The sequence below is a fragment of the Rhinolophus sinicus genome, linkage group LG02 (assembly GCF_036562045.2).
Source record: "Rhinolophus sinicus isolate RSC01 linkage group LG02, ASM3656204v1, whole genome shotgun sequence".
Classification (NCBI taxonomy): Eukaryota; Metazoa; Chordata; class Mammalia; order Chiroptera; family Rhinolophidae; genus Rhinolophus; species Rhinolophus sinicus.
Genome location: NC_133752.1, coordinates 176,436,307 through 176,451,646, shown reverse-complemented (window position 1 = coordinate 176,451,646; position 15,340 = coordinate 176,436,307). Strand labels below are relative to the sequence as shown.

Genomic DNA, 15,340 nt, shown 5'->3' with positions numbered 1-15,340 from the left:
CACATGGGCCAGTGGGCTCTCAACCACAGAGTTGTGCCAGTTCAACTCCTCGAGTCCGGCAAGGGATGGTGGGCTCCGCTCCCTGCAACTAAGATTGAACACGGCACCTTGAGCTGAGTTGCTGCTGAGCTCCCGATGGCTCAGTTGGTTGGAGCGCAGGCTCTCAACCACAAGGTTGCCAGTTCGACTCTCACAAGGGATGGTGGGCTGTACCTCCTGCAACTAGTAACGGCAACTGGACCTAGAGCTGAGCTGTGCCCTCCACAAATAAGACTGAGAGGACAACAACTTGAAGCTGAACGGCACCCTCCACAACTAAGATTGAAAGGACAACAACTTGACTTGGAAAAAAGGCCTGGAAGTGCACACTGTTCTGCAATAAAGTCCTGTTCCCCTTCCCCAATAAAATCATTAAAAAAAAAAAAAAAAGTGCTGTTGATTTACTTTTCACATTTTACTCAATTATCCATCTTGGGTTGGTTTTTATACATGATGTGAGACAGGAGAGCAATTTTATTTTTAAATTATGGATAATTAAATTGAACAAAACTATCCTTTCCCTATAACTCTGTAATGTCCCCTTCTGTTTTATATAAAGAGTTTAAACATACAGGATCTGTAACTAAGCTCTCTATTCTTTTCCTCTGGTCTATGTGCCTATACTTGCACCTCTATTATATTACTTTAATTATAATAACGTTGCAGAAGGTCTTGATATCAGAAACAACTGGTCTTCCAACTATTCTTCTTTTCAAAGCCAGACTGCAGTCCATCTAAAAGTTGGTTTTTTGCATAAGAGGCAACCCTTTGTAATCCTAGTCCAAAATGGAGGATGATTTACTACAGCCACCAACCTTCACGTGTATAGAAAAGGGTCTAAATTCCATCTTTCATTCCCTGACACAAGGCAGCACCAGCGAAGAATAGCAGGACAAGTACATAGCCCTGAGTTTTAAATCCAAGACCCTGAAGTTATTATAGATTGATATGTTGGGGGAAATCAAGATAACAAAAGATTTAGAGCAATTTTATGAAATTTGTTTGGGAAAATAACTCAAGACGAGCTCCACTTTTGCTAATAACTTACCCAAACAACTTGCAATAAAGCAGGCACCAAGAAGTGAGATGAAAACAATAGCAATGGCCCAAAAGATCAGCTGGAAATGGGGGCTTCCTTCTACTAGGACAGAAAGGAAGACAAATAGGTTATCTGCTTCTCAGCCACAAGAGCTGGGGAAGCTAATTCTACCAAGGAGAAGGCTAAATATGAGACCATCCAAAATATTTTAGATCTAGAGGAGGGCTTAAAGGTTTCCCCTGAATAAATCAATTTTAGAGCTTACAAATCAATCAATCAATCAATCAATCAGAACTATGTTAACAATTTTGAGGAGGTTGGAATAGAAAAGGCTTTTTCTAGAAAGATACAAAACCCCAAAGTTATAGAAAATTGATCATTTGGGTACATAAAAATTAAAACTTCTATATAACACAAATTATGTTAAAATAAAAGGAGCATACAGAAGAAAAGTCTTGTTACAATATTAATATCCAGACTGTGTAAAGAATTTTAAAAATCAATTAGAAAACTGAGCAAAAATTGGGCAGGAAATTTGCTGAATATTTAATTTACTGAATTATAAATTGGCCATTAAATGAATAAAAATATGCTGAATCAGAGAAATGTAAACCAAAATGTTATGGTAAGATTTTTAATATATCAGATTTTAAGAAGTAAATTACAAATATGTATAGCACTCTTGGTGAGGAAATAAATGCTTCTACTGAACTGAAAACTAGAAAGTCTTTTAGACAGATCAAGTTAACAGCACTTATCAATTTTTAAATACATTAACATTTGTCACAACAATTTCAGTTCTAGACATCTACCCTATAGAAATAACTGAATTTATTTATATTAAAGGATATTCATTACAGTACTTATGGAAATAGAGAAAAACACTGAAACTTAATATTTACATATGTATTATCAACAGTAGAGATTCTATATCACGGTGAATCTATATAATGGAATTCTATATGGCAATTAAAATAATCATATGTATCAGTGCATATTGCCATAAAAAATCTCCAAAACATATTGTTACATAAAAACATTTTTTACAGCACCACTGTACATTGTGGGTTCATTGAACTTTGCCATGTTGGGGTAACAAGCTAAACTGAAACGTTAATTTTAAAATGATATATTTCTGCGTTTGTTCTCTATTTTTCTCAAAATATTATATAATGTTCTCATAATACAAATCCATTTGTGTCACTTAAGTAAAACATAAAATGGGGTAAAGTTAGAGCCTCAGGAATACTGTGAGCCTTAGTCGGTGTGTTTTCTATATCTTTCTTTTCTCTCTTCCCTTTAATACAATCTTCCCAAATTTCTTTCTATCTTGTTTTTCTTTTATATACGTTAACTCCTCTCTGGGCCCAATTTATGTTTTACAAAGAAGTTTCTGTTACTCAATGTATTTAAATCTGTCTATGACCTTCCTCTTCACCAAAGTCATCCTCATTTTTTTCCATCTCCTCTCCATATCATCACATTCAATCTTCAAAACGACAACAACCATCAATTTGCATTTTTAAATCTTAGTCATAATTTTGTCTGCCTCTTTAAAATTGAAAAGAGAGAAGTACTCACGTTTATTTTGAGGTTCTTCTTGCCCCATTGTGTGTTAACTCTTTTGTTGTCCAGTGTTTGGGAGGAACAGATGCTTCTAATATTTTCCTCCCAGGGTATATTTCTGTAGATAAAAGAATATATTCAGAAATACTTGAGATTGAACATCAATCCGACCTATTCTACTGAGACTATAAAGTTGCCAATATTAAAACACAACTTAAAATAAGAAATATTTTCAGAGACTGGGCTTTCCTTTGATTCACTTTGGGAGACAGAACAGAGAAAAAAAAGGAAATTGAGAAAGCAACACTCAAAAACAGTTAGCGGAAACTTCCATAAGTATGTTGAAATCACTAGATCAGTGTGTCATGTTGAATCATCCAATTTGTTTTTATTCATTTAAACAAACAAAAAATTAGCAATGCCCTAAAAAAACAGTCATTATACCTAATAAAATTTTAGTACATCTATTTGACAGAGCTAGAGCAGTTACTATCTGCTGCCAAAGTTCCAGTGCAGATGCAAGAAAAAGGGGGTCCTCATGCTTTCTGTCTGTCTGACTGTAGTAGCCAAGACTGAATGGGGGAATACAGGGGAAAAAACATGGAGAGAGTTTTTGCAACTCAGAAATAATCTTGTAAACAGTGAAAAACCTGTTTTACTCCAAAGAATATACAGTTTACAGGTGAAAAAAAAAAAAAACATACCCTCATTTCTCTCTTTTCCTGGATATTATATTCTCAAAGGCAGTTATATGCTTGAGGTAAGCTCTGCCCTAGAAAGTACTCTATGCTGAGTAAGTTGTGTGCAAAATGGTAAGGGACAATGTGACCAATGAGCAAAAGCTTTTAATGTGCACAGTGTAGGTACATTGTATGTAAAGACACAAAAACCTTTGTTTTAGAGTTGAGAAAGTGGTGGTTGAGCTGTTGATTAAATCCCAAAACATTCATAGATGAAAGAAAACAGGTTTGTTAAGGCAAAGGAAATGAATATGTAACATTCTGTGGTAAAGACATCATCAGGGGCCCTGACTTCATTTACAGTACTGTCATGGACCGAATGTTTTTGTCCCCTGCACCCCTGCTGTCACCCTGACTAACCACCTTCCAGAACTGTGAGAAGTAAATGTCTATTGTCTAAGCAACCAAGTCTATGGAATTTTGTTTTGTTATAGTAGCCCAAAATGACAAAGAAAAGTACCGAACATTTAGATATCCTTCTTAAATTTAAGCTTCCAGGATATGTCCCTTTGCCTACATTCTTCCTTAAACAACTATATATATATATATATATATATATATATATATATATATATATATAATCACATATATATATTCTTCCTTAAACTATAATAATATATGTTCTTCCTTAAATATTATATGTGTGTGTATATATATATATATATATATATATATATATATATATGATCTTTTCTTTCTTCTTAGGTTCCTTTCTCTTTATCTTTTGTTTATCTATATAGGTTTTTCTTTGTTGTTACCATGAGGCTTACACAAAACATCGTATACTTAGAACAGCCTATATTATGCTAATAACTGAAGTACAAACACATACTGAAGCTTTATATTTTCACTCCCCTCTCCCATGTTTTAAGTTTTTGATATCACAATTTACATTTTTTACCTTGTGTGTCCATTAACAAATTATTGCAGTTATAGTTATTTTTTATTACTGTTGTCTTTACCATCATACTAGATTTATAAGTGATTTGCCCACCACCATTACAACATAAGAGTATTCTGAATTTAGCTATATATTTATCTTTACCAGTAAGATTTATATGTTCATGTTTTCCTGTTACTAATTAGCATCCTCTCATTTCACCTTGAATAAGCACCTTTAACATTTCTAGTGAGGCTGTTCTACTGGTGATAAACTCCTTCAGCTTTTGCTTCTCTAGAAAACTTTTTATCTCTCCACAAGAAAAATAACAAGGAAACATTGGACTTAAACTACATGTTAGCCAGATGGACTCAACAGACATTATAGAATGTTTCACCCAACAGTAGCAGAATGCATGTTCTTCTCAAGCACACATGAAACATTCTCCAGGATAGATCATATGTTAGGCCACAAAACAAGTCTAAATAAATTTAATAATTTTGAAATCATATCCAGCATCTTTTTTGGTCACAATGGTATAAAACTAGAAATCAAACAAGAAAAAAAACTGGAAAATGCATAAATATGTGGAAATTAAACAAAATGGTACTGGAAAAACAATGGGTCAAAGAAGAAATCAAAAGAAAAATAAAAGACATTTTGTGACAAATGAAAATATAAATACAACATAAAAAAAAAACTTGTGGGATGCAGCTAAAGCAGTTCTAAAAGGGGAATTCATATCAATAAATAACTACATGGTAAAAATATTTTTTGAGGTAAAAACAAAACTTAAAAATATTCAAACATCCTTCCAAAACGTGATATGGAAATCAAATCGAGCTATTAAATCCATTAAGATTTTGGCCAGACAACACTTTCAAATAACTAAACTAACTTGCAGCAAACAAGCCCAGAAATGGAGATAAGTCCGTGGAATGTAAGCCTCAGAGATCTGCTAGAGCAAGGAATCCAGTATAATCTGTTACTCAAAATTTCACAATGCATTGCAAAATCTGTCAGTTGAGAAAATTCTGAATTGCCCATTCTATTGGGCTACACAATCTCTTCTACACCACATGTTTCTGTTTTTTGTCATTTTCACTTTAATGACAAAACTACCCCACAGTATCTCACAGGTGAATTGTTGCTCTGAAGTGCAAGAAATATTTCAGCGTCAAATCTTAGGTCAAAATTTAGCAGAGATACAGTTCTGCCCTTGGATTTTTCAGATTTATCTTGATGTAAGAGCCTAAAAAAAGATATATAGAAAACAAACATAACAGGAAATTCCTGATGAAAAAATCAGGGCCAAGAAGGAGTTAGAAATAAAAACTAATCACACAGTCACAAAAATTTAATAAGCACCTACTATGATGCAAAGCACTTTGTAGATAGTGGGAATACAGCAGAGAACATTGCCTTTCACTGATTCCACAATACACTTATAATTTGCTAGAAATTCTTTCCCATTCTGGGGAAAAGGCAGTGGGCAAAATAGGTAAAAATTACCTGTACTAGGACGACCTAAAAGATGAGTAGAAGTTGTCCCACAATCTCCTCCTAAATGAAATGGGGTTTCTTTCAAATGTGGCAGAGACTCAGTATTTTACAAGATATTTGTCTCATTCTTTGTTCTAAGATAATGTTATAAAAAGTTAAAATGTACGGGACAGCCGGATGGCTCAATTGGTTGCTCTTAACAACAAGGTTGCCGGTTCAATTACCCATGGGATGGTGAGCTGTGCCTCCTGCAACTAAAACTGAAAACAGTGACCGGACTTGGAGCTGAGATGTGCCCTCCACAACTAGATTGAAGGACAACAACTTGGAGCTGATGGGCCCTGGGAAAAAACACACTATTCCCCAATATTCCCCAATAAAAAATTAAGAAATAGTTAATATGTAAAAATGAAAAACCAGTGCTCACAGACTCAAAATATTTTAAAAGACCAGGCATTAAGAATGGACGTTGGACCATAAATGACCCCGGATAGCCTCAGCAATCTTTAGAAATAAGAGCAAAGTGGGAGGTATAACAATACCTGACATCAAATTATACTACAAGTCTACAGAAATCAAAACAGCATGGTACTGGCATAAAAACAGACACATAGATCAATGGAACAGAATAGAGAGCCCAGAAATAAATCCATGCCTATATGGCCGTTTAATCTACAACAGTGGAAGCAAGAATGTACGGTGGGGTAAAGACAGTCTATTCAATAAATGGTGCTGGGAAACCTCGACAGACACATGCAAAAAAATGAAGCTGGATCACCTCCTAACCATATACAAAAATAAATTCAAAATGGCTTAAAGACTTAAATGTAAGATCTGAAACCATAAAATTCCTAGAAGAAAATATAGGAAGAAACTTCACAGACATTACCTGGAGTAAGATTTTTACTGATATATCCCCTCACGCAAGGGAGGTAAGAGAAAAAATAAACATGTGGGATTACATCAAACTAAAAAGTTTTTTCACAGCAAAGGAAACCATCAATAAAACAAAAAGGGATCCTACTGAATGGGAAAAGATATTTGCCAATGACATATCTGATAAGGGGTTAATATAAAATTAATTTGGGGAACGTAATCAATAATGTAAAGATTTTGTAGGGTATCCGATGGACACATATCCCATTTGGGAGACCACCTCAGGGATGATGTAGATGCCTGATCTCTGCACTGTACACCTGAAGCTGAACAATAATGAATTCCAACTATAATTTTATATATATACATATATATATGTATGTATGTATGTGTGTGTGTGTATATATATATATACACATATATATATATACACACACACACACACACATACAGATGTATGTATATTGTTACAGGAAGCGGAATACAGCATTAGGAATAGAGGCAGTGGAAATGTAACGGCTCTGTGCAATGTCAGAGGGATAGTGGACGGGGGGAGGGGGTTCACACAGTGTGAGGGATATAAATGATAAACGTCTAAGTATTGCTTTGTCTTGTGCACCTGAAACTAATAAAAAAAAGGAAAAAAAAAAAGAATGAACCTTGGGCCGGCCCGGTACCTCAGGTGGTTGGAGCTCTGTGCTCCTAATTCTGAAGGTTGTCGGTTTGAGTCCCACATGGGTCAATGTGCTCTCAACCACAAGGTTGCTAGTTCGATTCCTCGAATCCCGCAAGGGATGGTGGGCAGCGCCCCCTGCAACTAAAATTGAACATGGCACCTTGAGCTGAGCTGCCACTGAGCTCCCAGATGGCTCAGTGGGCTGGAGCGCGGGCTCTCAAACACAAAGTTGCCAGTTGGATTCCTTAAGTCCCGCAAGGAATGGTGGACTGCACCCCCTGCTACTAGCAACGGCAACTGGACCTGGAGCTGAGCTGCGCCCTCCACAACTAAGACTGAAAGGACAACAACTTGAAGCTGAACAGCACCCTCCACAACTAAGATTGAAAGGACAACAACTTGACTTGGAAAAAAGTCCTGGAAGTAGACACTGTTCCCCAATAAAAAAGTCCTGTTCCCCTTCCCCAGTAAAAAATCTTTTTTTAAAAAAAAAGGACCTTAATGATAGGAGTAATCTCTTAACAAATCATAATTGACACATGGAACTTATAGAGAAGGAAACATAATATAATCTTAGACCATTTCTTGGTCCAAAAGAGTCATGATCATGAGAAAGCTCCTTGATGTGAGTTAGCCTCTCGATAAAACTTGCACACTTGATCATAGTTGTTGCACAAAATTAAGTGTTAATCTTAGCAAAGTAAAATTAAAAGTGTAGGACTAACAAAGATAGGAAGTAAAAATGAGAAGAAAGTTGTAGGAGCGAGCAATCATCCTCATTGTAATAGAGATATAACAAAAGATAAATGAACAAAAATATCATTTAGAGTTGAAAAAGCAACAAATTCATAACTAAAAGTAATAATAATCATTTAATTGTCAAAATTTGAAAGAGAAAAGGTGAAAATAGAGAGGAAAGGGAAAAAGAGTAGGGGAGCAAGAAGTACTGGGTTGTAATGTTCAGAAAAAGAGATATAAGTACTAGAGTCACAGAAAAAAATTAGCAGAACTTAAAAAAAAAAAGCTAAAACAATTTACCTCTGTACAGTAAGGTTGGGGTAGGAAAGGATGAAGTGAGAGGCTGCTGCTTTTCATCATGAATTATTTTGTACTATTTAAATTGTCATCTTGTGCATATTTCATTTGACAATAGACCTTGATGATTTCAGAATTTGCATTCCTTTTTATTATTCCATACTACAAAATTGGCAAGAGTACCTAAGTCAGTACAAGTGATTAGAAAATTAAAATGGCAAAGCTAACCCCTCTGAGTGCATTAGAGCACAGGAACAAGAAGAGGAATACAATGTCCAGAAACATTTCTAACCCAGCTATGGTTGAAGATATTGTCAGTCTCTGAGAAAGTCAAATTCTGAAGTCATGACTCAGCTGCAGGAGAATGTTCAAGCCATTGGTCATACTTGAAATCAGATAAGTAACAGCACTGAGGGTCTTGATAATAGATGCTTTTAAGTACAGAGAACAGCCAAAGGAGTGGCTGTTAACTACTGAGTATCAATTGAGCGGTTTTCAGCACAGAGTCCAAAACCGGAGTCATAGACAGAAAAATTAATCTGTCCATAGGCAGAAACCTAATCATATGGGTGTATTTGGGGTAGTATGAGGATAGGGTAAATAACTTAAAAATTCATAGACAATGCAAGCACCCTGCACTGTAGATACCAGATTTATTAGCAGCAAAATAAATGTCAGCCCTACAACTGAGAGGAGTTGACATTCTTTATGATTTCTCAGGTCAACTCAGAAAGTAAGCAATGTCATTTTTAGGAGGTTGACTTTGGTGATTAAAGCTGGAAGAGGCTGGAGACAGAAGTAGCCGACAAATATGGGTGCTTTGTAGACTTATTCCTAACAAGATGGTCTTTCCTGTTGTTTCTAATTTATTATCCAGATCTTTTATGAGCCTGTAGTGTATCCCCTACCTCCAACACCTCTTGGTTAAAAAAAAAAGAAGAAGAAAAAAATAGGGGCCGGCCCGGTGGCTCAGGCGATTAGACTCCATGCTCCTAACTCTGAAGGCGGCCAGTTCGATTCCCACGTGGGCTAGTGGGCTCTCAACCACAAGATTGCCAGTTCAATTCCTCAAGTCCTGCAAGGGATGGGCAGCATCCCCTGCAACTAAGATTGAACACGGCACCTTGAGCTGAGATGCCACTGAGCTCCTGAATGGCTCAGTTGGTTGGAGTGCGTCCTGTCAACCACAAGGTTGTCGGTTGGACTCCCACAAGGGATGGTGGGCTGCGCCCCCTGCAACTTGGCAACTAGCAACGGCAACTGGACCTAGAGCTGAGCTGCGCCCTCCACAACTAAGACTGAAAGGACAACAACTTCAAGCTGATCGGCACCCTCCACAACTAAGATTTGAAAGGACAACAACTTGACTTGGAAAAAAGTCCTGGAAGTACACACTGTTCCCCAATAAAGTCCAGTTCCACTTCCCCAATAAAATCGTAAAAAAATAAATAAATAAAGTTAATACAAATAACCCAACCAATACACCTGGGAGAATATGAGTACCAGCTGATGCTAGCTATAACCTTGGAGCATTATGAAAAATATACCTCTAAAAGCAGTAATAGTTAATATTTGTTGAAATGTCAGGCACTGTTCTGAACAGAAATTAACTTACCCAATCTTCACAAAATGAATAAGTACTATTATTTCCCCTCTTTGAAAATAACATACATTATATATATATATATATATATATACACACACACACACACACACACACACACACATACACACACACACACACACACACACACACACACACATATGAAAAGTTAAAAACTTGCCTGAGCTCTGGCAGAGAGTATGCTAGAACTGGAATTCAGATCAGGTATCATGGAACTTAAGGCCATACTGTTAACCACTAGATTGTAGTCCTCTGAGAAAAGAAGGATATTTTATCAGGTAACATACCACTGATCAAATGAACACTAGCTGGAAGGTAAATTAAAAACATAGACTAACAGGAAATAAGAACATATCTAGTATAGAAACCATGACTGGACTACACTAAAAAAGGAATCTGTGCAAGAGGCAGAGAAGGGAAAGTTGTATACCAACTCCAGTGATGAGGAAAGCAGCATAGACAAACAGGATGACAACCATAGCAGCAATCCAATGACGCAACAGGGGCCCACAGCTTCCTCTCTTGGTGGAGCAAGTAAAGAACACTGATCTGGGGTAATATGCTTCTCAGAGGTCAGATAGGACAGAGCAAACCAGAAATGTTTACAAGTGAGTATGTCTAGACCAACAGCAAAGATCTGCCTCTTTCCGTAAGTGCTGCTGACATATCCTAGAGGACAGATTGTAGTCAAGAACATTAATAAAAGAACATTATTCAAGTAGGGTAGACAGTATCCATACTCCACGTTACTGACTGGTATTTATATACCAGTCAGTATAGATGCTGTCTACCCCACTTTAATAATAATAATAAATTATGAAATCCTTAGAAAACAGAGATTAAACACTTACATCTACATTTCTTTTATTGTCAAGGGCATACTTAACTTTTGTTTTAAGGCTATAGCTGTTCTGCCAAATCACTATACTTTTAGATTCCATTATAATCCTTTTTAGGTTGTCATTGTTTTACCTCTTATTTTCTATATAACCTGTGTATTGTGTTAAGTCTTTTCGTTTGCAAAATACAGGAATAAGCCTACTAAAAACTTCCAAAGAGAGAAAAATGTATAGGAAATCTGCTCATGCATTTCACAAAAACTAAGGTTACTGAACAACCAGGTTCCCAGAGTTTGAAGCAAGGTAGCAGAACTGCATTTTAACATCAAGAAGACAAAAATCATGACAGCAAAAGAAATATACAACTTTAACTTTGACAATGAAGACACTGAAATTCTAAAATATTTTACTTACTTTGACTCAGTCATCAAATGGAGACTGCAGCCAAGAGATCAAGAGACGGCTGAGACTCAGAAAGGCAGCAATGGGAGAATTTGGAAAGATCACTCAGAACAAACGTGTGTCATTAAAGACCAAGGCTAAGATCACCCACCTCCTCATATCCTCAATTACTGTGTATGGATGAAAAAGTTGGACGGTGAAGAAGGCTGAGAGGAAAAAAATGGATTCATTGGAAATACGATGTTGGAGGAGGGCTCTATGGATATTCTGGACTGCCAGAAAGACAAACAAGCAAGAAAGAGGAAGACTCCACAAAAGAAGCCATAGGCATGAGTCTGAAGGAGTTGAGTAGCAGTTGAGAACAGAACACTGGACATCACTCATTCACAGGGTTGCAGGGAGTCAGAGCCAACTCAGTGGCATATAACACACACACAGGGAGCAGGAGAAGAATAAAAGGACCTAAGAATGTACTAACATGCTTGTGTTTTTATGAAAAAAACATAAAGATATTGATAAGTATGTTGTTATGACTTATGTTTGCCAAATATTCTAGTTTTACTATCTTCTGATCATATGATCTCAGTCACTGGGGTTAAGTAGAGCCTTGCAAATTGTTAAAGAACTATGTTGTAAACCTCAAACTAATATAATACTATATATTAACTGTATTTTAAATTTTTTAAAATTTAAGTGTGTTTTTCCAGGACCCATCAGCTTGAAGCTAAGTAGTTGTTTCAATCTAGTTCTGGAAGGTACAGCTCACAGTGGCCCATGTGGGGATCAAACTGGCAACCTTGTTGTTAAGAGCACTGCACTCTAACCAACTGAGCTACCTGGTCGCCCCCTGTATTTTAATTTTAAAAATTAAATATATTAAGTAAAAGAAAAAATGGAGCCTTGTGGCTCATTCTGGCCAACAATTTGTGACATGTTTCACATCAGGTCAAAACATTTACTACTTATAAGAGAACCTTCAGAGCTCTTTTTCCCCCATAATCATTCATATAGTAGCTGTTCCAGCTGTCTTGACTCCCAAGTGAGGAGAACAGTAATATAGAGTCTTACCAACCAGAAATGGACATGCAGCATGAAAAAGTAGTTTTGTTTTGGTGTAACTGTTTCTCACAACATAATACAGTCTATCCTGGCAAATACAATGTCTGAAAAATTGATAAGGTCAATAAACATGAGTATGAGTCTGAGGTCAATAGTAGCTACCATAAGAAAAAAATAGAAGGTAACTTTTTAAAATCAGAGAAAATTTTGATTTATTTAATGAGAAACAGAAAGCAATTTTTTAAAAAGAAATAAAATTGAAGAATAGTGCATTGAAAACATGAAATAAGGTAGCAGTGATAACTCAGTATAAAATAATCACAATAAATAGAAATGGGTTGAACTCACTACTTAAGACAGAAACTATTAAGATCGATCAAAGGATGCTGTTTACAAGAGGCATACTTAAAACAAGTAGCAGGAAAATTAAAAAATGTTGATGGAATGAGATGAAATCAAAAAGAAAGGAAAAAAGATAAAGAAAAGGATTCAGGCAATATGAACTAAAAATTTGAATATCAATTTGAATTTCTAATGAAATAGAATTCAATGCAAACTATTGTAAATGAAGAAGAATGTCACATATTGTTAAAAGGCATCACAGAAGATTAATCATAACAGGAGAGAGACTCAAATTATATAAAGGAATAACTGATAGCACTAGAGGTAGAATTAGATAAACCAACATTTATAGTCGGAGATATTAACATATCTTTCTAAACTGGTTGATTAACCATACTAAAGATAAGCAGAGATACGTATTGTATTTAGTTTTACTGAAGAAAAAAAAATTTTTTTTAATTGTAATACAATGAGAAGATAGTAGGAAGAGGGCCCTCACCAGAACCCGACCAAGTTGGAACCCTAATGTTGGACATCCAGCCTCTAGAACTGTGGAAAATAAATAAATTTCTGTTGTTTGTAGCCACCTAGTCTATGGTACTTCGTTTTCACAGCCTCAACTGATTAAGACAGGTATATTTTATTGTATTAAGTTATACTTCAATAAAGTTGATTCAAAAAGGAAGCAATGAGCATGGCAAAAACTATTCTTTTCTCTCCATATTCTTGTTCATAAAGAGAAATTTCCACTAACACTTTCAGCATGTTTTTGTGACTCTTCATTTCTCACAGTATCTTAAACTCTTGAGATAAAATCTGATGCTTCCATTATGTCCACTGGGGAGAACCAATTAATCAAAGGGCAGTATTCAAGTGTTGCTTTTCTCTCTTGGTTCTCTACAGGAAGGCTAGCGGAGGTCTTTTTTTTCTAGCATGTAGCCTCCACAGTTCTCCCCCAAAGGGGTTTCCATTTTAGAATTGGAGTTGGGAGAGTAATAAAAAACTTATTTTTTGGCTACAAATCCAATCCGTATTTTTCAGTACAGCTTTACCATCAATAAATCTAGTATTTGGGTTCTTTCCTGGTTTCTTTATTTCATTCTCTAGAACTCAGAAATGAGAGGGCTGTCACTAATTACCTTTAAATTTAACAAATAGGCTTTGATAATAGATTAGATGAAGGGGTATAGTGTAAACACCTGACAGTTGGGGTGTTTATTGTAATGCAATTGTCTGCCTTAAGCTGTTGATTCTCAAGGCATCCACTTAAAAGATGGCTATCTTCCAATGAAGATTGCCAGCTACTTCCCCTTCCCCGAGTTTCCTTTGTTTTAGAGATCTCTAGTTGACTATTCTTTTCAATTATTATTAGCTTCAGGTGTACAAAACAACATAGTAAGTAGACATTTACACACCTAACAAAGTGACAATCCCAACAAGTCTACTACTCATCTGACATTGCACAGAGTTATTATAATACCATTGAGTATATACTGTACTTTACATTCCATACTTTTTACTTACAGTTGACATTGAGTATTATTTTATATTAATTACAGCTTTTAAATTAATTAGGCTTTATATAATTTATGAAGTGATCCCACCAATAAATCTAGTATGCATCTCACACTATACATAGTTTTCACAATATTATTGACTATATTTCCCATATTGTAGGAGTATTTCACATCCCTGTGGCTATTTTGTAACTACCAACTCGTACTTTCTAATCCCTTAAACTTTCTCACCCACCCCCCCAACAACTATCATTTTGTTCTCTGAATCTATGAGACTATTTGTTTTGTTTGTTCATTTATTCTGTTCTTTAGATTCCACATTAAGTGAGATCCTTGGTTGACTTTGTAACTGATGGTTTGCCCACTTGTTTTTCCCTTCCCACACTCTAATTCCTGTTCTTATGTTTTAAATTCACCAATAAAGAGTGAACCCATAAAACCTTACCCCCTCCCTATCCATAACCCCATGAAAGAAGAACCCCAGACCTGCTCTCCCTCTGTCTCTCTCCAGCCATGACCTCACTGTGTGGTTCCAGGCATGCTGTGTACCCTCCAGGACTTGTGAGCAATAAACCTTATTATTTTTTTCAAAGATTCCTGATGGTTACTACTGAGGGTGTCTTGCAATCATAATAAAAACCACAAGAGCCAGTCCAGCCACAACATTGGTTCCAAAAGTGAAGATGTCTGTGGGGGCTACTGCGGGCCCATGTGAGTGCTCTCAGGGACTTCTAGCCAAAAGCATAACTATCAATAACTTGAGACCAGCACAAAACCAGGTAAAGAAGGGAAAATTGTTAAGAATCATTCTTAGATTAATAGTTTGGGCATCTGGATATATGTAGAAGCCATTTACTGAAAGGGAGAGCACAAGAAGAGACAGTTTTTTGGTAAAATCGAGGGCCTCATTTCAACATGTAAAGTTTGAAATGCCTATCTATAATCTCTAAGGGAAACAACGGGACCTACTCATTTGGAACTCGGAGTGGAGGTCAAACTGAATAGGAATTTGAATATTAGAACAGGAAGTCTGATTACTCATGCAAAAGTGATATCTTCCAGTAAAATTGCTTTTCACAAGCAGGTCATCAAAAAACCCATGTCAATTTTCCATTATACAGAATTCTGACGAGTCACTGGGAAAGAGGAAGGAGGATTAGTTCCTCTACTATTTATTATGTCTTTACCAGGCTGGGTAGCCAG

General features: G+C 36.0%; 1 protein-coding gene across 9 annotated transcripts in view; it reads right to left on the bottom strand.

Annotated features, from left to right (window-relative positions):
• The window catches only part of LOC109440324 (C-type lectin domain family 4 member A), a 42,233-nt gene that overhangs the window by 12,915 nt on the left and 13,978 nt on the right, over positions 1–15,340 (bottom strand). For 2 of the 9 annotated variants that reach the window (XM_074326088.1, XM_074326094.1), the window contains exons 1-3: positions 10,139–10,385; positions 2,660–2,762; positions 1,088–1,180 (exon numbers count right to left, since the gene is read on the bottom strand). In XM_074326088.1, the coding sequence (XP_074182189.1) occupies positions 1,088–1,180; positions 2,660–2,687 (121 nt within the window). In that variant the 5' untranslated portion in view covers positions 2,688–2,762; positions 10,139–10,385. Of the gene's footprint in view, positions 1–1,087; positions 1,181–2,659; positions 2,763–10,138; positions 10,387–10,408; positions 10,608–15,340 lie in introns of those variants that run through there. The other 7 variants (XM_074326092.1, XM_074326097.1, XM_074326089.1 and 4 more) reach the window with 6 other exon arrangements.